This window comes from Camelus ferus, chromosome 15, assembly GCF_009834535.1.
Source record: "Camelus ferus isolate YT-003-E chromosome 15, BCGSAC_Cfer_1.0, whole genome shotgun sequence".
Taxonomy (NCBI): Eukaryota; Metazoa; Chordata; class Mammalia; order Artiodactyla; family Camelidae; genus Camelus; species Camelus ferus.
The window spans coordinates 41,786,066-41,812,290 of NC_045710.1; the positions used below are offsets into that span (position 1 = coordinate 41,786,066).

The 26,225-nt window shown below is 36.9% G+C and overlaps 1 protein-coding gene across 3 annotated transcripts in view; it reads left to right on the forward strand.

Moving 5' to 3' along the window:
* The first annotated feature begins 11,001 nt into the window (after positions 1 to 11,001).
* Positions 11,002 to 26,225, forward strand: part of VRK2 (VRK serine/threonine kinase 2) — a 95,660-nt gene continuing 80,436 nt past the window's right edge. The window contains exons 1-2 of one of the 3 annotated variants that reach the window (XM_032497591.1): positions 11,002 to 11,310; positions 12,792 to 12,932. In XM_032497591.1, coding sequence (XP_032353482.1) covers positions 12,797 to 12,932 — 136 coding nt within the window. In that variant the 5' untranslated portion in view covers positions 11,002 to 11,310; positions 12,792 to 12,796. The remainder of the gene's footprint in view (positions 11,311 to 12,791; positions 12,933 to 26,225) is intronic. The other 2 variants (XM_032497592.1, XM_032497590.1) reach the window with 2 other exon arrangements.

Here is a 26,225-nt window from a genome sequence, read left to right on the forward strand (position 1 = left end):
AGGAGAGTGTTGGTGTCATGAAAGTCCAAGGAAGAGGACTGAGATTGGAAGGGAAACAGTTTTTGGTGATGCAACCAAGAGTATGGTTGCTGATTTGCTCTCTTTCCTCAGAGTGACTGACTTCAGTTGATTTGACTTCAACAATGGACTTCAGTAGGAATGGAGAAAAAAAAAAACATTGAAATTGAGACATCAAATAAAGAAAAATTTTAAATACATTTTGAAATGATATTTAAAACAATTATTTAGACTTCATATCATTAATGGTTACCACCAGTATCTTCCTAACTGTAATTCCATAATTTACATGCAATCCAAATGGTAACCAGGCGCTTCCGACTCTTTCAAGAAAACAAAAAGAACTCAAGGCCTGTTCCTAAAATTTCTATGGATTTTCAGGGGCTTGTGTTCTCATGGCTGCATCTGGTCTGTTGTTTCTTCATTTGCCATTTCAGTTTTGAGTCACATCTACTCAGGTATGGAACATGGACTCTTCAGTTTACATACTCACTCAAACAAACTGAAAAAAAAAAAAAAAAAAAATGGGAAGAAGGTAGAAGAGGAGTTGAAATCATAGCAACCCAAGCAACATTGAGTGAAACCGTGGACATTATCATTCTTGAGTGGTCCGTGGTCCATCCTACAACCAGTGTCTCCACAGTGATCTCTTACCCCATCCAACATCTAGCTTCATACCATTTCTCTGGTTGATCTCTTTTCCACATTTTGTCTTGCTTCTCCTCTTTTACTCTTGGAAAACTCCAAGAACTTCACATTTTTCTTAATTCTATAGAGCAATTTTTCCCTTCAAGTTGTCCAGCAAATGAAGTTCTCTTCCAAAGGAGGTGGTATGGTTATGAATAGATAGACATGAAACTCTGTTCTTACTTTTGACTTATTTTTAATGTTTTTTTTTTCTTCCAGGTTTTTAGTTACTTTATTCAAGAAGGTTTGTTGGTATATGTTCTGACTTTTACATATTTGAAGGTATCTCTATTCTTGTCATCATACATAAGAATAACTTGGCTGTGTTTCGCATTCTTAAGTCACAGTCATTTTATTTACAACTCTGTGGTTGACACTCTTTTTTCTTCTTTTATTTAGCGTCTTAGAGAAGAATCTTTGAGGCCCATTTAATTTTTCAGGTGAGTAGATTTTTGTCCTGCTATATTAGGCTGGTTTCCCCTGTCTTTAAATTTTTTAATGTTTGTTTTGAATTCTAAAATATTTATGTTTATCTTCTACATAACTAATGTTGCCTTTTCTCATGTAACAAATTGGGTTACTTTCATCTTTGGTTTATAACTTAGAATTATGTTATTTATTTCTTTTTCTTTGGTCCAAAATTAAATTTTTCTTTATTCTCAGAAAGCTTTGTGGTAATCAGAATAAGGACACACTACCCCCACATCTCACCTAAGATGTTCCCATTCTCATCCCTGGAAACTGGGAATATGTTACTTTACATGCAAAAGGAACTTTGCATATGTGATGATGTTAAGGATCCTGAGAAGGGATCATCTTGGATTGTCTGGGTGAGCTCAGTGTATAACCAAGGGTCTCTATGAAAGTGATAGAAGGGTCAGAGCCAGAGAGAGATACTGGAAGATGCTTCACTACTCGCTTTGAAGATGGAGCATGGGACCACAAGCCAAAGACTGCAGACAGCCTGTAGAAGCTAGAAAAGTCAAGAAATGGATTCTCCCCTACAGTGTCTAAAGGAGCACACCCAACTGTCATCTTGATTTTAGGATTCTAATCTCCAGCCCTGCTGGAGAATAAATTTGTATTGTTTAAGTCACAATTTTGTGGTTCTGTATTAAACAGTAACAGGAAATTAATACACACTGTCCTTAGCTTCATAATTTAAAATGTCCTCTTTAATTTTTATCGTACATATGAATCAAAATTTTGTAGAATGGTTTTCTGTTTATTGTAGTAATTTCATTTTTTAAAAAAGGTAGTTTTGATTTGGCAAAAAAAGGGATGTAGTCTAAAGTATAGGCTCTTTCCTTAAGGATGGTAATTTTTCTTAGTTTGGTCATCCACAGAGGGCTAGTTTTGTTTTATGGCTAAATCGAAATAAATATGGTTCTGTTAACTGGACAGGATTTTCTTACTAGTATCTCTCCTGTCTAGATCAAGTGATAAATGGAAAAAGTTAAAATCTAATAGTGTAACTCTGATGTCGTCCCAAATCTCAAGATTTTTGAAATAATTCTTACCTGTATCATAGAAATGAAGTAACTCAGGCTCCTATCCAATGCAAGTGAAGATAGTGTAGTTGTTTCCCAAATAATTTCTGAGGTCTAGGTAAGTGCTTACAGATTTTAGTAACTGTTTGCCATTTCCCACCAGGGATCATTTAGAGTATGATTACTTAGTATCAAGAGTAATTTTAAAATGTAGATAATATCATGTCATTCTCTTGTTTAAATTCTGCAGTGGCTCCTCATTTCACTTAGGAAAAAGACAAAAATCTTTAAACTCACAAACTTTGGCTTTATCTGTCCTGTGCCTACCTCTCTAGGATCATCTGTTGCTGTCATCTCTCACTGTCCTTTTAGGACCTTAAATACATCAAGTTTTTTCCTACCTCAGGACTTTGCATAAATCCTTTCCTCCATGAAATGTTTTTTTTTCCCCACCCCTTCTGCCTACTAACAACGCTTCATCCTTCAGATCTCATTTAAAGTGTCATTCCCGCAAAGGTTTCCCGTGACCTTGCCTGCCAGTTAAAATTAGCTCCTACTGTTACAGCTTCTAATAGAATCCTATAAATTTTCTCAGTGATTATTTAATGCCTGTCCCTCCAAAAGGCTATAAGTTTGGAGAAGGCAAAGACTATGTCTTTTGTTACAGTCTGTCTCCAGAGCCAAGCCCGAGTCATATTTGAGTAAGTGAATGAATCTGAATTGCTGTTTCTGGCTTCTCCATGGTGATTTCTGGCCATTTCATTTCACTCTCTGTTCTATTCCATTAATCTGTCTTAGCCTCAGAGCATGAACAGCATCTCTCATTCTTGTTTTTCAGTCCCTGAGTCAGTGCTAAAGGAAGGCTGATGGCAGGTTTGTTTTTATTTTTAAACTTCATTTATTCATTCAAAATATTTGTGCTAGGCACTATTCTAAATATTTAGCAGTTCCTTCTTGGTGTGGAGAACACGATGCCAGCTCATTGCTCCATGAGGCTTGTGGTACCCTTAATATGCTCCAGATTTTTTTGGTCCATATACTTGAGGTTATGCTCCTGAAGATGTAATGCCTGGGTTTCAGGTTTAACCCTATTACCTCCAAAGTCCAGAGGGTGGTCGTATTCATTGGCCAGTGTTTGCTTTAGTGCATCGTGGGTATATTGCCCTTTGCCTTCCTTTAATACAATTCTACCTGTACTACTTTTAACAGAAAGGCATCAATGTTTCTTGCATATGGCCAGTATTCATCTTTGCTTTCTGGTGCTAAAGTGGATTTTTTTTTCCTTCTTTCCCATTTAAAAAATATTGCACTGGGCATTGCAGTCAGAATTGGAATGCCGGGAGATAAAAGTCTGCCCTTGTCATTATCTTGTGCAGAAGCTGCCAATGATTTCTTCACCAGACTATGGTCTCCTTACTTGCTATCCTGTCTGTTGTATATTTATCAGTTTATTTTTGTTATGGGTAGGAGCTGCATTCTAGGAAATTATTATGTATATTAAAAACTCAGGAGTATTCATATAGTATGAAATATCCTGTAATAGATTGTCCAGATAGCTTCAGAGGAAGGATTTCATGACTCCAGTCACATTTGCATTTCATAGTTGATTGAGTACCTTGTGAAATGAATGAGCACTGTCATGAATACTTCACACTGCTGATTCACTCCAGTGTATTGGCATTTGAATGTTCATCACCCCTATCAAATCAATTCAGCATTACTAACTTCACTTCTAAGGAATGGGTTTTTGCAGGCTCCTTCTCTGTAACTTGGAGGAAGAGAAGAGAGAAAGCTCCATGAGGTATGAAAGAGTGCTAGAATCCCTCCATTGTATAAGTGAATTCCAGCGGTATCAGATGAAGCCCAACCGCATACGTGTGCAAATATGAAACACTAAGGTGTGGATAACATTCAGATATAAAATGAGATCACTGTCCTCACACAGAGTTTTTTTGAACTATATCATTGGAGAATAATCTTGGAAAGAAGAACTTCGAACACTAGTTATGGCTGTAATCCATTAGAATGACTTCGTAAGAGTGGCTTATAAATATCCTCTTAAACATACTTGAATAAGAATAATTTTTCTCTTATATGCCGGAGACAGCTAAATAAAGCATAGTCTTTCCAGAGCTGAGGCAACACAATATATCATTAATTTTATCCAATTGTTTCCTGAAGAGGCCCCAATTAAATGAGTTTTTTTCACCTAATATTTTTATTAACAGAACGTAGAATATAAGCAACATTATAGTTCATCTTCCACCAAGAAAAGGGAGTTTATTTTATATAATAGTATTATGTTGGACCCTTTATATTTAAAAAAAAGAGAATGTATATCCCTTAAAACTATAAAGTCTCTACATTCAACTGGGTGTCTAATTACCTTCCCTTAGGACTTTTTTTAAAAGAACAAATATGATCAGGCAATGAATGTATCATTAGTTTCATTTTATAGAAGTAACACTTATGCATTTTTCTTTGTCATGGAAAGTAAAACATTTCAGAGGTCTAAAACAAAATATTAATCTACTCCCACCTTTCTTAGTCTACATCCTGAGATAACCCAGTGTAATCAGTATCAGGGTGATGTCTATCTTTTACATCATTTTCTATGTTTATACAAATAAAATTAATATAACAATATATTGTGATGTGAAAATATCCAAGACAGTATTAAAATAAATTAAATCTATTATAACATCACTGTAATCAAAAGAATATGGTATTGGCTGAGGAAAAGACCTTTCACATACACACTACCTATATTCTGTGAGGCTATAATACATGGGCAGTTAGTGTTAGCCAGGTCTCCAGTGAGTGATCCATTGTCTATAGCAGTGCTGTCCAACATAAAAACTGTCTACGGTAATGGAAATATTCTGTAACCTGTTCTATCCAATAGCGTAGCTACTAGTTACCTGTAGCTATTGGGCACTTGAAACATGGCTCATGAAACTAAGGGACTGAATTGTTAATTGTACTTAATTTCAATTAATTAAAGTGTAAATGTTCACAAGTGGTTTGTGGCTACCATATGGAACATGCACAGCTCTCTAATGTAAAATCCAAACTCCTTATCAAGCATTTAAGATCCTCCATAATTTTATCTCAGACAACCTGAGATCAAGGCCTCTAGAGCCTTAGAATAAAAACTGTAAGAGTCGGGGCTGGGAATACTTGAAAGGAACGCCTGAAAGCATGGCCCATGCGACACAGGGGAAAACCTTTCTTACCTCTGCTTTCAATACGTCATCAGTTCCCTTCTTCCTGAAAGCACAGCTTCTGCTTAAAAATCATTGGGCCAGTTCCTCTTCCTCCTTTTCCAGCTCATATTTTTGATTATTGCAGGCATGTCAGTTAGGGAGGAAGAGGATGTAAAATGTGAATACAGTCTTATGATTAATTAACCTTTTATGTTGCTTGTGTTAGGGAACGGACAGGGTAGGACTAACACAACTTTTGGCTAACTAGTATTAGATTTTACCATGCTCAGTCGTTTGGGAGATAATTTGATACATATTTACTGCCAATTGTTTGGCCTCAGGGCCAATTATTATCTCTGGGAAAGATTTTATGGAGCCTGTTGACATAGTGACAAGTGAAATAAAAAATTTTTTTTTGTATCCTTGTCTTTCATTTATATGGACAATCAAGAATTAGGTCTTTTAGACAAAGAAGTTCATACTGGGTAATGGTCTTGTATGTAAAGAATGCAAAGAGCATAGCTATTTCCTCTGATTGTTTATCTGATAGCTTTGAGGTTCCATTTATCTGAATACTATTATTTTCAAAATTTCTATGTCAGTAACTGCTTAGCTCTCCAGGGATTGTGCGTTTATGAGTGCAAATGGCCTCCTGATTTTTATAAAACAAAACCAGCTTCTTTGGCAGGGAAAATGTTTCCAATGAAGTGATCTCCCTTTCTCACATTAAATAACAAAGATTGGATTTTTCTGAATGTTTTGTCTATGCAACATCTTTAACACTTTAATTGATTTGAAATGATCTTGGCCTTGTGAAGTATGCTTACTCAATGGTTAGGTTTTTTCCCCTTTCCTTTGAACCAGCATAAGCATTTCTACAGCACCTATTTCTTTGAAAAGCAGAACCCATACCATACCTACAAGTTGGCACACGGCCAAGAAAGTCCTTTTGTGTGTGTGTGTTTGTGGTGTATCATTCATGGTTTGTAAGATCTATCAAAATAGTGTTGTTTGAAAATCTTGTTTTCCCTATTTTTTTTCTTCTGATGCCTCATACTTCAGTGCTTTCATGTCTAGATTCTCTTTTCTTTCTTGTTTCTCATCCTGTTCATTCAGAAGTTGTTCTTTCACTAGTTCCAAAATTTGTATTTCTATATTCTGTCAGTTTTCATCTTGAAACATACACACAGCAATATGCTCTGAATCATAAAATTCTGCATTAAATCCCAACCCTTAAGAAAACCCATGTATTCTCAATACAGATTTACCTGTACTTCTGTTGCCATTTTTATTTATTACAAATTTATTAACATTTTAAATTCATTAGTGCTTGAAACTTTATCTGTTAGGAACATTTTGGCTGTAAGAAACATAAAAACTGATGCTAAATGGCGTAAACAATAAGGATACCTGACACCCCATGGATGACTATGAAAGGTAAGGTGGCTGAATGAATAGTTCAATAAGGGTCTCAAAGACTCAAGTTCCTATCTTTCTCTTCAGCCATTCTTTTCTTTTAAGTCAGTTTTATTGAGGCATGACTTACAAATAATACAATTCATAAATTTTAATTGTATAATTAAATGAGTTTTTACAAATGTATAATCATGTAATCACTGCCACAGTTGAAGAATGAAACATTTCTGTCATTCTGAAAAGTTCCATTAATGTCTTTGTAGCCAATCCCATCCTCCCAGCCCAGTCCCTGGCAATTTCAATGGAATTATACAGTATGTACTCTTTTGTGTCTTCTTTCCTTCAAGAAGCATCATGCTTTTGAGATTCATCAAGGTTGTTGCTTGTATCAATACTTTGTTCCTTTTTATTGCTGAGTGGTAGTCCATTGCATAGGAGATATGTTGCATACCACAATGTGTACACCCATTCGCTAGCTGATGGAAATTTGAGTTCTTTCCAGCTGTTGGCTATTACATAGGAATATGTTAGAAACATTTACATCATTCACATACAAGTCCTTGTGTAGACATAGGTTTACATTTCTCTTGGGTAAATACTTAGAACATGAATACTGGGTCATATGCTAATTATATGTTTAACATTATAAGAAACTGACAGTTTTCCAAAGTAGCTGTACCATTTTGGATCCCCATCAGCAGTGTAATAGAGTTCCAGTTACTCCACATACTTACTAAAACTTGATATGCAAGTGCTTTGTGAAGAGCAAAAAATTTTACTTTTTATGAAATTAATTACCAATTTTTTCTTTTGGGCTTTCAGCTCCGCCCCTCCCCCAGGTACATTCTAATTACACAAACTCAAAGATTACCAAGACTTGCCAAATCCAAGATCATAAAGACTTTATTCTAGATTTTCTTCCAAAAATTTTATAGTTTAAACTCTTACATTTAGATTTAGGTTTATGATCAATTTTAAGTTAATTTTTATGTGGGTATGAGTTAAGGGTTGAGGTTCTGTTCTTTCTTTCTACATATATATAATAGACAGACAGACAGACAAATAGATCGATAGTTTAAGTGTTCTAACTTTATTTGTTGGATGTTCTGCAGTTTCTGGTGTATTAGATTTGTACTTTGTTCTATATTCATGATCACAAGATGACTGAGGAAATTCTAGGCAGAAGAGACCATCTCTTTATAGAAGTGTACAGGAAACTTTTTTCACCTCTTATTACCTACACTTCATACATGCCTACTTCATACATCTAAACCAATCACTGGAAAAGGGAATGGTACCACCATGATTCATTTATTCTTTTAAAAAGAAAATAGTATGTTTTCTATATGCATTCTAGGGGCTGGGACTACAGTAGTGATTAAAACAGTAAAATATGTTGCCTGCTCTCATGGAGCATACAATTTACTGAGGAATATTGTGTGTCTATTTTCAGAATAAATACGTAATCTATATAATATGTTGTTTTACAGTATTAAGCACTAGGAGGGAAAAAAGGAAAAGGGGCTAGGAAGTACTGTGGGTATAAAATTTTAGATAGGATAAGGAAAGGTCTCACTGACTTGACTTTTGAATAGAGACCTGAAGAAGGTGATAAAGCAGGAGATACAGATATGGGATTGAAGAGTGGTCCAGGCAGAATGAAAAGTGCTGAAGTCCTGAGAACAGCAAGGAGGCCCCAGTGGTTGGACAGAATAATAGGAATGGGGGAGGTGCAGAACATTTGGATTATTGTAGGCAAGTCAGTCTCAACCAGCAATGATTTTTAGCAAAATTTACAAATTTTAGTAATGTCTGGGGGACATTTCTGGTTGTCATAACTTGGGAGGAGTGGTACTGCAGAGGCCCAGGGTTCTGGTAAATAACCTATAATGCACAGGAGAATCCACCTTTTGACCATCCTTCCCTTCTCAACAAGGAATTATCTGGCCCAAATGTTAATAGTGCCAAGGTTGAAAAACACTGTTTTAGGTTATAGTAAAGACCGGCTAACAGTGAGTGAATTAGTATTTTGAGTTTGTGAAGTATTTTGAGCAGAGGAGAGATCTAAGCTTTTAAAAGAGGTCATGTGGCTATTTTTTACAGATAGACTGAAGATAGGCAGAAGGGTAGGAAATAGGATAGCATTTAGGAGGGTACTACGAGTATCTAGAAAAGATGTGGGTTTTAGACCAGGATGATAGCAGTAGGGGTGGTAGAAAGTGATGGATTCTGGATATATTTTGAAGGTTGACCTAACAGGATTTACCAGATTCCATGGACTAAATATTTGTGGCCTCCTAAAACGTGTATGTTGAAATGTAATCCCCAATGTGATGGTATTTGGAGGTAGGGACATTGGGAGGTAACTGAGTCATGAACTTCCCAGCCTCAGAACTGTGTGAAATACACTTCTGCTGTTGATAAATGACCTGGCCTATGGTATTCTGGTATAGCAGCCAGAAAGGGCTATGATGCTAACATATTGGTATAGGTATGAAAGAGAGGAGCCACGTACGACCCTTGAAAAGTAATGTTCTGCCTGATGCTGGAGCTGCATCTTCCCAAAGAAAGTAACCTGGGGAAGTGGGTAGAAACCTGAACCAATTTGGTATGGGAGATTTAATGCCCATATAAATGTTTGGATAGGCAATCAATAGCGTTTATTATACACACACACACACATCCTATGGAAATAAGAATGAATGTTGTTAGGTTAGTAAATGACAACTTTAAGGGTGGGATTATTCTATATATAGACTGTTGAGTTTCTTTAAAATGCTTTTATATCCACAGCATGAGTGCTTTTTAAGAAATGTCTTCTCATGCCATCTTTCATTTGGTGACATTTTGATAGATGTAGGAAATCCTAAAACCTTATTCTGTCAAAGTCATTACAGGATTTTGATTTTCTTCTCAGCATTTGCATCCCAAGCAATTACTGACTTCCTATATAAGATGTTGATGTATTGTTTAATAATTGCTTTCTGAACATTTGTTTTCTCTACCCTGAAATATTATAAGCTCATTACGAGTCCTTATTATATATTTGAAAACTACTTATTTCTTTCAGTTATCATAGTATTCTTATAACTAATAACTTGATGGAGACGCCTCCCCTTAACCGAACTCTACTTAGGCTCCCCTGAACTCTTTTTAAATAGGCCTTGACTTTTGGACTTCCATGTTCTCTCTACATTGTCCAGTTTTAGCAAATATCCTTTTAAGTTTAGCCAGAGTTCACCATCCTCCATCTCTAATCCAGTTCCTCATCCTCCACCTCCCCTAGTATGACATATGATTAGCCTGGCCTGCCTTCAACAAGAATTCTGTTAGCTCAATTTAGCCAGAATTCTCTCCTCACCCCTGATATTTCTTCTTAGTAATTTTCCATCTACTGGCCCCCAACCTACTCCTTGAGTATAAACTCCTACTTTTCTTTGTTGTCTTTGGAGTTGAGCATAGCTCTTTTTCCTATTGTTAAGTTTGTAATAAAGTCTTCCCTACCATTTTGAAAAATGTCACAATAATGTTTTTCCTTAACAGAGCTTATAACCTAAATAGGTTTATTTCCGTTTCACAAACAAAAATTTGAAGTTTTGTAAAGTAATTAACGTTTAGTCAAGATTATTAGACTAATAAATGTGTTTTGAGCCAGTGTGCCTCTGAGAACGTAAACGCTGGGTCACAGGCCTTCCTGCTCACACCAGGCTTCTGGCTCTAGAGGCCTGGCTAGATGACTAGTTGCCGGGTAAATGCTCAGCAAGGGCCGGCCATTGATTTGGAAACTCTAGGTACTGAGATCATGGTACCAGAGACCTGGAATTTCTTCTACGCAAATGCACCCGAGACTGATCTGATGGCTCATCCTCCAGGCTCCGGCGGGCCAGGGTGGATGGTAAAAAACACAGCTCCCATTCCAGATGTAGACCCGCCGCTGCCTCTTCTCGGCGTCCGCGAGCGCAGACAGCGTGCTGGGAGGAGAGCGCCGACTGCGGCCTGTGCGAGGCTCCGCGGGCCCCGAGGCCGGCGTCTCCGCCCTCAGCGAGCGGGGCCGGGCGTGCCCTGCGCCGCGGGCCCAGGTGCAGACAGTTAGTGTAGCCTCTTCCGAGGGCCGGCTCGGCTCCGGGCCCGCCTCCCCGCGGGATTGGAGGCCCGCCGCCCCGCCCGGCCCAGTGAAGGCCCGGGAGGCAGCGCGCGCGGCCTGGCGGCCGGGACGCCGAGGGTCTGGTCAGCCTTCTCTCGCTCCCGAGCCCCGGGCGTCGCGGCGGGCCTCCGCACTTCCTCGCCCGGCTCTCCGCCTGCCCGGCCCTCGCGGCGCCCCAAGCCCGGGGAGGAGCTGCCGTCGGAGACAGACGCCCGGGCCTCCGGGCAGCGCCCCAGCCCCCCGCCGGCGGGGTCCAGTCTTCCGCGGTTGGGTCTGACTTTTTCCTAACTCGGAGCGAGAGCCCGGCGCCCCTTTGCCTCGCGTTCTCCCGAAGCGCCGGGCGGAGGAGGTAGGCGGGGGAGGGGGTCGGGTTTCTCTCCGCCGGTCTGGGGAGAGTTTGAGGCGGGAAGTGAGTCCCAGACGCCGGCCGGCTTCGCGGTGTTTCGGGCCGGCCTGGCGGGGGTCCCGGGACGCCGAGGGGGGACGGGCGGGCGGTCGGCTGCGCGGTCCCCGCCCCTGCCTCCGCCCTCACGGTCCGTCGCCGCGGCCACTCCAAGCCCGGGCGTGGCTCGTTCAGGCCTCTGGGTACCAGTTTGTTCCCGGAAACTCGAGCGGTTTTCATCGTAGCTCTGGGAAGGAACCCCGGAGCGGCAGGGCAGAGACGCTCAAGTCGGGCTGGCGCTTCCTCCTGTGAACTTAAACTCGGTACCCGTGCCCAGGATGTGCGTTTTATAGTTAGAGTCGCCTTTCAGGGCTCAAGTTCTGATAATGCTATGGACTTGACCCCAAACTGAGTTTATCTTTATACTGATTTAGAATTTAGACTCCACTGCAAAGTTGAAGACTTAAGGTTTTAAATCAGCAAATATGTGTTGGATACCAGTTTATATGAAGTATTGGTCAAGGTACTGGTCGATATATATAAAGTAGCGGTCAAAACTTCCTATTTTAGGCGTCGTTCATCTAAATTCCTGGCCTCCCTTGTGTTCTCATTAGGAGGAGGACAGGTGAATACTGTTAAAGATTTCAGCTGTGTTCCTTTGCTCTATCACGGGTGGTGCTAAGTAAAAACAGGGCGTTGGATTAAAGTTAAGTGAAGGAGGGAAAACCTGATAAAGGAACCGAAACCTTCTCATTCAGAAATGGATAGCTTACACAATGAACACTAACTTTCATTTCAAAAGTACTCATCAGTTTTTAAAATGGGATAGGCTATAGAGAAACAGAAAGAAGCTGAAAGAGTAATGTGCCAGCCCTGAAACTGCCCAGTGCTCTGATGAGTTACACATCTGTGAAAATCCTGGGCTCATTTACGAAGTACTTACTGAGTACCTACTCTATGTCAGCTGCTGACCTTGGTAATGATGTATATTGCTATCATCCATGTCTTTCCAATCCAAAGCTGTATTTTTTCTAGTGACGGAAGACCTCACTTTGACACTTAGCATTCTCAATGAAAGTATTTTCATATACATGAAATTTATTTTCTCTTTGTAATTGGGAATTGTTAACTCATTTCTTAAGGTGTATTCTGCACTGTTAATAGGTATTTTGACCCCCTAATTGAATTTTGCAATGTTAAGTGAGGTTCAATAGGATCATTGTTTTGTTTTTTGACATCAGTGACTCTTAGATTTCAATATTGTATTGTCGGTGACTCTCCAGTTTGAATGTAGTGTGTGAGTTTTCCCAAACCCAGTTGACTTTAGAATTCTAATATCTGGAAACCCGGGAAAGTGCCCCACAGAAGACATTTTGAGAAATGTGTTTTAGCTGGAATTTTCTTTCTTGTTTTGTTCCTAATCACCATCTCATCCCTAATGCCCGCAGAAGTGATGCCACCAAGAAAAAATGAGAAATACAAGCTTCCTGTTCCACTTCCAGAAGGCCAGGTTCTAGATGATACTGAAGGAAAACAGTGGATACTGGGCAAGATGATTGGCTCTGGAGGATTTGGTTTGATATATTTAGGTAAAGTATAACTATAAATTACCAAATAGTCTCATATATGTGTCTGTGATTACTTAATAATTTAAAAATTAAAACTTTGAAATAAAATAGAATTCATAAATGTATGTTATTAAGTACTATGAAGATAGTTAAGTAGAATATCCAGGTTCAAGACATGACTGACCTCAGTCCCTGTTGTTCAGGTCTTTCTTAAGGACTCTTAGAAGTGTTCTCAGAGCATAATTAGTTTTCAGCCAGGCAGAATGTTAATGTTCTTTCTAGAGAGTGTATTTTCCTGGAAACACTGCTTTTTACAGCTCAGGGGACACAATTGTATGAATATAAACACTTTCCATTTGTGAATCTTAATCATTAATGTTTAAGTAGTACAGGGTTCTGGTCATTTCTTGACTAGGCGCCACTAGAGAATTTAGTCTTGAATACTTCAATGCATTTATTGCATGGAGTGAATTCACTTCTCTCCTATACATTTAGAGTGGTACTAGTTATGTATCATCCTTGGGATAATTAAGAAAATAGACAGTCAAATTTGTTTTCTGTGTTCTTTGGTTCAGGGAAGGAACCTGACCTGAGTATACTTTCACAGTACATTTAAAAATTTAAAAATTATCCTACATTTAAAAGGATAATTCAGAGCTACCTTAAAAAATCTGTAGTTTAATGACCAGGGCATATCCATTATAAGACTAGATTTAATAAATAAAATAAGCTAAATATTAGTGATTTTAAAAAAAGTTTCCTCCAGGTTAAGTTCCGCCAAATGTACTGGCTCATTGCATCTGTTAATGTAGCAGTTTAAGAAGTTGGTAAAAGACCTTCACTGGGGGAATCTTGGTTTCCTTATTAAACATTTCAAACTGTAGGGGAGGAAAGACTTTCCTTCTACCCTCCTAAATTTCATAGCTGAGTTTATGAAATAAACTGCCAACAAGCAGATTCACAGGAGAAAAGGTATATAAATTTATTAATTTTTTTAATGTTACTTGCACAGTGATATCACAGGGAGAAAAGTGAATGCTCCAAAACATGGTGAGATTTGGGAGCTTATATACCTTCTTAGCAGGGAAAGGGGAAAGCGGATATAGGCCACTTAAGGGACAGTAAATGATTTTTAGGGAAGATGAATGGGCCTTTGGAAGGATAGATGGGGGATGATAGTTTGTGACAGAGTTTGTCTGGGAGTGGTGTCAACCTCTAACGGCTTCTTCTTCTGCGATGAGTCAGTCTTTCCTGGTTAATGAAATTCCCCTAGAGGGGATTTATAACAATTGAGGTTTTTTTTTTTTTTTTTGGTGGGGGAAGGGCAATCTGTCTTTAGGCAAATAAAGGGATTTCAGAGAAGGCCTGTCCCTGCATTTGCTATTTTTCCAGTGCCTTTAGTTCAAAATAATCCTTATGTCAAAGAGGCATATTTAGGGTGGCATGTTTTGCCACCCTTCTCAAACAAACATGGATCATGAAGGATAAAGCTCCTTTTCTGATACAATTAAGATTGTAGTTTTGAACAAATGGATGAAATTCAGTCAATAAGTGACTTCTTTTTAATCACCTCAGTGTCTAATCTAGTTGGAAAGATAAGACCAACATAAAAACATTTTATGTGTTAAATAAAGAACAACTTCTCTATTTAAAAAGTTTGAAGTGCTGTGACTCTGAGGACTAGTTTGAATGACATAGGCAGCACTTTGAGTAGAAATGTAATGCAAGCCACATGTGTAATTTAAAGTTTTCTAGGAGCTGCATTAAAAAAGATAAAAAGGTGAAATTTAAATAATAAATATTTAGTCCAATATATCTGAAGTATTATAATTCTAACATGTTATCAATATAAAAAAGGGAATATTTCATTTTTTTAGTTTTTAAAATCTGGGATGTATCTAGTGAGATTTCAGGGGCTTAACAGCTACATATAGGCAGTGGCTACCATATTGGATAATGCAGATAAAGACCTTGAGAGTACTTAGAATCCATAGACAGTAGAATTCTTTGTAGAATAAGTGTTGGTTGAGACTCTGAATTAGTGATTTCTCTAATATAGCAAAGAGCTAAGATCTCTAGTATATTGTCTTGACTCAAGGTCAGGGAACTGAGGTTGAATAAATTATGTCTGATGTGGCTGAGCTACAGCTTTGGATCCCACAGCTTATTAGTTATACTTTAGTTTTCTGATGTTTGACCTATTTGAGTAATTTCAAAGATTATAATGATCTTATTGCTTTTCTCTTTTCAAATGTAAATAGTATATGTGTTAATATGTATTTAAATTTAAGTGCATGTTTAAATACATGTCTATACACATATACATATATGTATATATACGTATATGTGTGCACATACCTACTACTTGTGTGGTTCCTTTTGTGAAAAAGGAATTTATTTGCTTAGGTGTGTGATTTATTTGTGCCTATTCAAATACAGAAAAATCTCCTTTCAGTCTAAGTACTACACATATTTTTTTACTTATTTCTTCTCATTACCAAAATAATATTTATTTTACAATTTTCAACATTTCATATATTATGCAGTCCCCCTACTATCTGAATTTTAGCAAGTGTACACCATTGAGGAAGGACTTTAAAAAAATGTTCAGCTATTTTGAGGAAAAGTCTCCATGCTTCAGAATATATGATAAAGCTGTGTGTTCCAAATGTTGTCATTGTTCCACCAAAAGTGGCATTCATAAATCATAAAATCAGCTCTCTAGTGAGATGCCATCAGCAATAACTTCATTAAACTTGGTTTTTACTTATTATTTTCAAAGCTAAGCAAATCTGTATGAAATTATATCACGTTTTTACATTTTACCATAGTTCTCATCACTTCCTGTATGTAAATGAAGTAGATAAAGTCAAGTTTCCTTAATACCTTTATGTCCAGCCCTTTTAAGCATGATTTTTTCCAAATATGCTCACTCTTTCAGCAGACACTTGAGCATTTGCTACTTAAGGCTAGGAAGAAACCAGCCGCTGTGTGGAACTCATTGTGCGTGTACAGCTGTCTTCTAGCTCTGAGACCTATGGCCAGGGCCTTTCAGTAATCAGCGAAATATAAAGGGGAAGTAGCAGAGATGTTTTGTATTTACTCTTGACCTGGAGAAATAATGTGCCTGTGGCATTAATAGGAATATTTAGGAGAGGGAAAAAAAAAGGCTGAATACAAAATAAAGTTCTTTCTTTGATTATGAAAAGAGCGGGAAGAAAAGGATGAAAGGAAACTGGTTTAGGGAGTGGAAAAAGTTGCTGTCGTATTAGTATCAAATGAGTGAAAAACTTTCTAAAACTCCAGGAAATGAGAGAGAACTAAGAGTTTGAGTTCTGTGTGCTAGGTATAACATAGGACCAAGCAAACTAGGGGAGAAATGCATAAATAAAAGCATGGGTTTTGGTATTAGGCAAATCTGAGTTGAATTCTTACCTAAACCATTTACAAATGGAGTGACTTTCACCTGGTCATGAGTTGCTTCTATTGGTGTAATTGGGACAATTGTGAGGATTAAATGAGATAATGTTTTTAAAGAACTTGAAACTTGGTAAGCATTTCAGTGTAATTTATTTATTTAGAGCTTACCATCCTCAGTGTTAGCTGAGTTCAGTGTCTCGTGCTGCAGGAGATTAGGATGGTAACAAAGACATTTATTGGAGGGTTTTTCTGTTTGTCTTGCCGTGGACTGTGATGGATTTAGCTAATGTGGTAAAACTAAGAACAAAGAGAATGTCAGTGGAAGACTATGACATTTTACTTACCAACCTATATTTGTATTTCCCACTAAAATTTGCAATAGTGGCCATGATGACATAGTGAAAACTTCTCACTTAAGCAGTATGTATCTTATCTACTACAGACATAAAAGATACCGTGTTTCAGAAATTACTCAAAAATCTAGAAAAACAGAATTATAGGTAATAAACTTCAGCAAAATTCCTTTGAAGGCTTATTATATGAGTACAAATAGAAATGATTTATCTGTGGAAGTTTTAGTTTTTTGAAGTTGGGCATAGCTATGATCATTTAGCATCTTTGAAATATCAAGCACAGACTAGATGTTCCACAGTTATTTGCCTGAGAAATTGAGGCTGAAGTTGGGATTCTTAACACACACAAGCCAGGTTGCTTTATTCTCTTCCATAATTATGGATGTTACCCTTAATCCCAGTTTGAAATCTTAGAGATATACTCTTAGTCACAGGAAAAACAGACAAATTAACTATTATGATGTCATCTAAAAGCATCCATATATGCTTTTTTTTTTAACATTTTTTATTGATTTATAATCATTTTACAATGTTGTGTCAAATTCCAGTGTTCACAATTTTTCAGTCATTGATGGACATATACACACTCATTGTCACATTTTTTTCTCTGTGAGTTATCATAACATTTTGTGTATATTTCCCTGTGATATACAGTGTAATCTTGTTTATCTATTCTACAATTTTGAAATCCTAGTCTGTCCCTTCCCACCCTCCACCCCCCTGGTAACCACAAGTCTGTATTCTCTGTCTGTGAGTCTATTTCTGTCCTGTATTTACGCTTTGTTTTTGTTTGTTTGTTTTTGTTTTTGTTTTTTAGATTCCACATATGAGCGATCTCATATGGTATTTTTCTTTCTCTTTCTGGCTTACTTCACTTAGAATGACATTCTCCAGGAGCATCCGTGTTGCTGCAAATGGCATTATGTTGTCGGTTTTTATGGCTGAGTAGTATTCCATTGCATAAATATACCACATCTTCTTTATCCAGTCACCTGTTGATGGACATTTAGGCTGTTTCCATGTTTTGGCTATTGTAAATAGTGCTGCTATGAACATTGGGGTGCAGGTGTCATCCTGAAGTAGATTTCCTTCTGGATACAAGCCCAGGAGTGGGATTCCTGGGTCATATGGTAAGTCTCTTCCTAGTCTTTTGAGGAATCTCCACACTGTTTTCCATAGTGGCTGCACCAAACTGCATTCCCACCAGCAGTGTAGAAGGGTTCCCCTTTCTCCACAGCCTCTCCAGCATGTGTCATTTGTGGATTTTTGAATGACGGCCATTCTGACTGGTGTGAGGTGATACCTCATTGTAGTTTTGATTTGCATTTCTCTGATAATTAGTGATATTGAGCATTTTTTCATGTGCTTTTTGATCATTTGTATGTCTTCCTTGGAGAATTGCTTGTTTAGGTCTTCTGCCCATTTTTGGATTGGGTTGTTTATTTTTTTCTTATTGAGTCGTATGAGCTGCTTGTATATTCTGGAGATCAAGCCTTTGTTGGTTTCACTTGCAAAAATTTTCTCCTATTCCGTAGGTTTTCTTCTTGTTTTACTTCTGGTTTTCTTTGCTGTGCTAAGCATATATGCTTTATTGACAATAAATCAATAACATTATCTTCTAAAGAATAATATGTTGTTTAAGTAAAATGAACTCTGGTGAAGCCTTAAGATCAATCATTTATCCATGGATAAATGTTTAGACTTCATCCAAGCTACTGCCATGCATTTTTTGGATCATGTTCTCAGATTAGCTCAGTTTTGCTCTTTAGAAACTGAAGAACTATGTATGTGTGTGTATATGTATATATACATATATATACAGAAAAATGTATGTAATTTTTTTTTTTGGCAAGGTCCAGAGGAAGAGGATAGAATAACTAGGAGTTTTAGAAATCATCAAAGTTTAGCTCACTTATTTTATCAGTGAAGGAACAGACTTCTGTTTATGAAGAAATAGAAAAGATTATTTAAACATTTGAAATTTTTACTTATTTTACTTTCTGTGCAGCTGTACTGGATTAATACTTTAAGGTACGCAGAATAATGTTCAGAAGAGCCTAAGGATAATGCTAGCAACAAAGTGGAGTTATTTGAACATTTATTGCTTTATTACCTATTGCTGTGTTAAATGTTGTTTTGACAATGTTTTACAGAGAAGGCTTTGAGATAAGCAGTTGCTCTTATCTGACAAAATACAACATTATGGTGCCACCACACTTGTTACTAGGAAAGTTTGCAGATAATACTGTGGGGGTGAAAAGAAGAAGGGAATAAATATGAAGTAAGAATAACTTGTGCTAGAAACTGTAGCATATAGGATAAGTTAGTTCTCAGTTGAAGATGTTAAAGAGATAGTAGGTGATATAAACTCAACAGAGGAAGGGATCACTTGGGATTTTTGTGAATTTGATACACTTGTACCTTTCACAAGAATTAAAAGCCCCTAGAAGTTGTATTTTAATTTTGTATGTGCTGTACATAGGTTATTAATTTTGAATTTTTAAAGAGAGAGCAGTGTTTATTTACTTATCAGTTAAGAAATCTAAGTATCTACAAAAGTTTGAATTATTTATATAAAAAAGAAGAGTTATTCTAAGGCTGACTTAGCCTTTGCTTGTCTTTTTCATTTTTTTAAGTGTCTGATCTTCTTTTCAACATATATTATAGATCTTCATTTTCAACATTTTTACTGTCAAACTCTCATGCCTTAAGGGAAGATTTACAAATGGCTCTGTTCTTCAATGATTTATATGTTGTGTCTCTTCTATTGCACCTGTTACTATCTTGTAACTGTTTACGGTGGTCAAGGTTTTTAAATTTGAAACCTATCGCTATAGGGAAATTTCATCTTCATGAAATAAGCTCACCTCTACTGCCACACAGTAAAAGAATTCTCAGCTTTGAGAGCTTCTGGCTTCCTTATGAAATATGGATAGACTTTTGCTTCTGAAGTGTCTTTTTTTTTCTTTAGATATGGAAGAAGGGGAATAAATAGGAGGAGGTATGGTCCTCCTTTTAAGGAACAGGACTATTTATCTTTGTGAAATAAATGAAATGAAAATTAAGAAACTCTAAAGCTCTAAGTGGGAGAATTCACTAGAAATTAGCTATTTGGATGATGAAAATTTGTCCACCATCCACAATTAACAATGATTCAAAAGTTTGTGGATCTTATGCTGCTTTGGTACTTGGTTTTGCCGTTCGTGCTTCTTCGGAACATTTGTCCTTTGTAACTCCATTACATGAACAGAGTACACTATATAGTATTCTATGTGAAAGTGTATTATAGGAGAAAAGACACAAAACTCAGCAATTATTTGAAGAAAATTGCTGAAGATTTCCATTGTTTGTTTTAAAAGGATGTACTTCAGTAAGTCAGGTAGACTTCTCTTAAGCTTCTCCAATCAAGTAATATTTGGAGAAAAAGATTCTGTAGAAAGACATCCATTGAAGGCCAGAAACATCTACAGATGCAATGTGATCCCAGGCAATGAAGCATGTGGCCCTTCATTGGCATTATATGATAACAGGAGGATCTTCTGGCAGAAGAGCTGACTTTTGCTGCGTTCTGCATGCTGCCCCTCCAAACCCATCTTTGATTGGCACCTATGCCCTATTGAAACTGGCATCACACCTTCTGAATGGGCACTGTGCCAGGCTAGCAGATGGGTATGGGCAAAAGCATGCCAGAAACCCAGTATGTGCATCAAGTTTAAGTATCAGGGGCCCAAACTCCCATCCAGGGATATAAAAATTGCAGTCTGTTGAGAGCTTTTTGTGCTTTAAGGTTAAAGGACATGCCATTTCTACTCCAGCTTAGAGGCTGATTAATTTTGAAAGTCAAACAGGAGCTCCTGTGGCTGTGTCAGGCAAAATTCTATCTTTGGTGAATGAGAATTACTACTTCATGTAGGGAAGAGAAAGTATTGTAATGAAGTTTCCAGTGAGAGTTACTCTCCTGCAAGTGCCTCTAGCACTCAAGCAGCATGCATTCAGTGGAGATGAATATTTCTATTCTCCAGCAGAGCCAGGTGCACTCAAAGCCAGATCTTCAACCTGCTGCAGTAAAGAACCCTAAATTTAGAAAGGGCAGGCAAAGTTTGGAAGAACTCCTTGGTGGCAGCACTCACCATGAGCTGATGAGGCTCTACAAAAGTGGATAAAGGGGATGAAGGAAAAACTCCAAACCAAAAACCTTCCAAATACTTCAGCCTAAAACAGAAAGATCTTTAACAAACCAAAGGAAAAGTTTAGTCCTTTCTCGTCACTGCAGAAATTCTTCTGAATTTTATATCAATAAAAAGTTAGTTTACCAAAATGTTAGAACCAACTTAATGCATAAGTAACAAAGCTTCCTATTCTAACATTTATTTCATTGCATGTCTATCATGTATATAAACTTCACTTCTTGAATAATGGATTTTGCATAAAATTGAGTTCTAAATATCATATTCCTTATGATCGTCTCACACCAACTACAGCACTGGCCAAAAAAGAAAAAAACAGAGGGCATCATTCCTCGTGATCACTTTAATCATATCCCCTAAATGCTCTTAAATTTACAGGAATGCCTGTAAGACCAGCTGTGGCCAAGAGAAGCTTTTCGTAATCGCCTTATAGCCATTGCTTTTTCTTTTCCACTGTGTAAACTTTATCTATGGAGCAGATTCCATGAGACCATTGTGAATACTTCAACGTATTCAAAACATATAACTGCCACAAATTAAACTACTAAAACTAAAGCTGGTGCGTTGTAACTGCCAAGTAAAACTGGCACGTCCCTCTGTCAGACTGCGGGAGAGTATGCCATGCAGTCCTCAGAAAACACAATTCATCCAGAAGCACTCTTGTCACTTGCTCTGATATTAAACCAGAGAAAGTGACATTAATTAAAGAAGTGACATGAGCCAACAAAGGCAATGAAATTCTAAGCTTTGGCTCATGTGCAGACCTTACTCCAACTTGCTCTGCTTAGGTACTGTGGCCATTTCTGAAGAGCGGTGTGGCTACATCCACCCCTTCCTCCTCATCTCTCCACTCTGAAACATCATTTTCAAGCAACTAAAATTTCATATGTAGGTTTGGACTAGCCATTTGGTACGCTAGTGGTTGTTGCAAGGTTTCCGAAAATAGTCGTGTGATGTCATGTGATGCATTTACTGCACTTGGTAACTGCAAGACATGGACAACTAGAGGCTGAGGAGTGTGGGTCTTACTGAAAGGCAGGCGACAGCCAGATGGAGCCGAGTACCTAGATTTGGGAGGCTGGGAGCTAGGGTAGTCTCTTGCTAGGATCTCTGGTGGAAACATGGTGGCTGGTGGGCCTTATGAAAATTTGGACATGCTAATGAGGCAAGCGGGGAGTATCCACAACTTTGCTCACGCTCTCCTTGTTCCTGCCCATGGTGTGCTCTCAGCAAGCGCTTACCTTGTTGTGCACGATCGGTGTTTGTATCCTACTCACCCCCTACCAACACTAGATTATAAACTCCTTGTAGGCCTTGCATGTGATAGCTTTAAAAAAAAAATAATTGGTTAAATTAACTCAGAAACTAGTCTATTAGGGAAAAATAATTTTCCTAGCAACTAGGTTACTGAGATGAAATTTTGTGCCCCATATAATATAACATGTGGTATGTGTGTAAGGTGCTGTCCTTTTAGACTTAGAGACATTATGTTGTATATTTGGGGGAGTTTGGGAGTGGGGAGAAGTATCTGTTCATTCTCTTTTCAAGTACATTTTTAAATACAGGAAGCCCTGAACTTAATCCACAGATGACCAGAATTCATGGGAAAAGTCTACTTTGCTAATACATAGTGCAGGGAGGGTTAAAAAATGGACATTATATTAAGACTAACCAGTTTTGTATTTAGAATAAAACAATTCTACTGAGTAGCACTTCATTTAAGTAGGCTTAACAGCAAGTATAAACTTCTGTGGAGGAAATAGATGGGGTTTAACGTTAAATGGATTGGCTTGTAGGCATGTAACATGCATAGGAAATCTACTTTTCAAAGACTTGTAAACACAACTTTAACAGAAAATAAATTATTGGAATTTCTTTTAATCCAAGTGAATGAAAGTCTTGATTTAGAGTTTTATACTTAGTCTGAAGCTTTTGTTATGGTTTCTAGGCATGAGTATTTTATATTTGAGATCAGGAATTTTCTATCTGTGTAATTAGTCGTGAAGTTTAATGTACATTTTTCATATCGGGCAGAAACAATGGCTTCAAAGAGACAGCAGCACTGCAAAGGAGCAAGAAAAGAAGGCCAAAGTTGACACACACAGAGGCAAAACAGTGTAGGAAAAATCAACACGTTTTGCAAAATCAATCATGGAAAATGTGTCAGTGTTCAGGAGACTGTCTTTAATTTGCAATCCAAGTGAAAAAGAGTATTTAAATATGAGAGGCAGTATTATTGAGCCCAGCATGCCTGCTACCACTTGTTTGACTAGCTCAGAATAGAACACTGAGAGGCAAGGGCTCAAAGTTAAATGAACATTTATACATTTTAAAATCAAATGAAAGATTCAGAGTATATTCATGAATTAAATTTTTTTCCAGAACCCTAAATTTAATCAGCTGGAATTACTTTTAAAGTGTCATTCTATTTAACTTTTGGGAATGATGAATTTGCCTTTTAATAGGGATGCTGTATTTTATCATGAAGATGAAACAAACTGTCTTTTGTTAATTATTCCCCAGAGACACTGGCCATTTTTCTCTCCTATGCTTAGTTTGGAGAAAAGGCAGCTTCCCGCAAATTTATATCAAGCAAGAGCAATCAGAAGCTACAACATGTGTGAAAGAGGCTCATGGAGGGCATAGCTTCCATTGTAGGTGTTCTGAGTGCCACCTAATGAAATTCTTAGAGGTAGTATTCCCAAAGGCTCACTGTGGAGGCCATGAACATGGGACATAGAAAAGCAAAAAGGAATGAAAGGGAGCATCTCTGGTAAAGGGTAAGTGTCTATCTGGGGCACACTGCTAGGGACAGTTCTTGAAATGGTTTTCAGGAAATCATCATCAACTACTACTAAAATCTTTCCCTTAGTGTGTGCCAAGCTTCGTGTTAAATGCGTTATATGCATTATTTCATTTAAACCTAGGCCTAGGGGTGTTAAGTAATTTGCCTCCATGCCGCAGTTTTAATAATCTTCTCCACCTACATTTCAACTCAGGTCTCATTTGCTCTCCTGATTGATGTCCTTTGTCAAAGAACACTTTGAATTTATTGCTTGCCAGAGAAAATAGTGGCAAATGACATGCTAATGACACGCTCATTTCTAAAATAACAGTGAAATGTCTAATTGATGGTATTGGCAGCTAATTTAAGAAATATGTTAGTGATGATGCTGGTAGTGGTGTCATTTTCATTTAAATTGACAACTCGAGGTGTGGAGCATCCATGATATGTTTTTAATGTTAAGTTCACAAAATCTGTGAAAGAACATCTGATATTTATAGTAAATCTAATGTTAAGAACTGGAAAAAATACATTAAAAATGTACTATACCTAGATTAAACAATATTTTTATGGAAAAAAAGTGAGAATAGTCAGTAGTGCATACAAACTGTTGAGAAAGATTTGGTAGATTTTTCTGCTTTTTAATAAAATGAATAAATCTGTCTCATCTATACGGATTTTATGCATTTGTTTTGAGGCTAATAACCAACAGGAGGATTAAAAGAAGCCTCTTTAAATCCCTATGATACAATTTTGATGAACATCATATAAAAATAAATATTTTTACAAGTATTGAATTATTTTTGACCATGTCTTTTTCTCATTGGATAATAATTTAAAGATGCACTATTAAGAAAACTAGATCTTTTAAGAATAAAACAAAAATAAATACTTGGGTTAGTAGAATCTTGATAAAGAATATGTTTCCTTAGAGAATTTGTTCAGATACCAAACTATTTTATTTATAATAGAGATACAGTTTTTGAAAAAATTATTCAGGTTTATCAACATTTTATTACATAATAGTCATTATTATGTACCCATAGATGATTTTATGAAAAATAATAACATTTCATATAAAGGTAATTCTTTAGGTATTTTTGTTGGAGAAGAGATTTGTCTGACATTGCGTGCTAGTTTTTATGCTATGATACTTTTTTCTTTGGAGTATATACATAGCAAGGAAAAGAGTGAATAAAATATAATAATATATTAGAATACCTGTTTTTGAGCACTTAACGGTGATACAAAGTTATTAATTGCAATTTCTGGAGAATGTGAAGAAAAGCTATTATACTATACTTGATCTTGCTTCTATTCAAAGATCATATGTTACAATTCTAACATAGATCTCCAGTGTCAAATGTGAGTATTACAGTTGACAATTGAGTATTAGTTATGTAAACCTTCTATGGTACAAAGTGTTAGGAGGGTGGTAGAAGAAAAAGTAATAACACCAACTCAAAAATCCCCACACAATAAAACATTTCAAGAAAAGTGAAAAGAAAGCAAAACAAAATTGCATATATAGTAAACATTTATTCCTGTGTGATGAAAAGGAGAAGAAAACAATTGTAAGTCTTCTGTAATATCAGAGTTTCTACTCCAGCAGAAAACTTTTGAACAAGTACACATGTTCTGAAATTAACTAGTTTAATGTAAATTGAATGCATTATGAATCAAAACTACAATGAGGTTATCACTTCACACCAGTCAGAATGGCTCTTAGAGAGTCTACACATAAATGTTGGAGAGGATGTGGAGAAAAGTGAACCCTTCTACATTGTTGGTGGAAATATAAATTGGTGCAGCCACTATGGAGAACATTATGGAGGTATCTTACAGAACTAAAAATAGAGTTACCAGATGACCCAGCAATCCCACTCATGGGTATATATCTGGAGAAAACTCTAATTCGAAAAGTACATGCACTTCAATGTTCATAGCAGCACTATTTACAATAGCCAAGACGTGGAAACAACCTAAGTGTCCATCAAGAGGTGAGTAGATAAAGAAGATGTGGTATATATATGCAATGGACTATCACTCAGCCATAAAAAATAATGAAGTAATGCCATTTGCAGCAATGTGGATGGATGGACCTAGAGATTGTCGTGCTAAGTGAAGTAAGGCAGACAAAGAAAAATACCATATGATATCACTTATATGTGGAATCTAAAAAAAATGATACAAATGAACTTATTTACAAAATAGAAACAGACTCACAGACATAGAAAACAAACTTATGGTTACTAAAGGGGGAAGGAGAGTGAGGGATAGATTAGGAATTTAGGATTAACAGATACACACTACTATATATAAAATAGATAAACAAGCAAAGCGAACTGTATTCAATATCTGTAATAACTCATAATGGAAAAGAATCTGAAAAAGAATATATATATATATAAAATAATTATTATATATAATATATATATAAAACTGAATTACTTTCCTGTAAACCAGAAACTAACACAACATTGTAAATCAACTATACTTCAATTAAAAAAATAAACTGAATGCACTATGGAATCTCTTAAAAATAAGAGGCTTTTATTGTGGGAAGTGT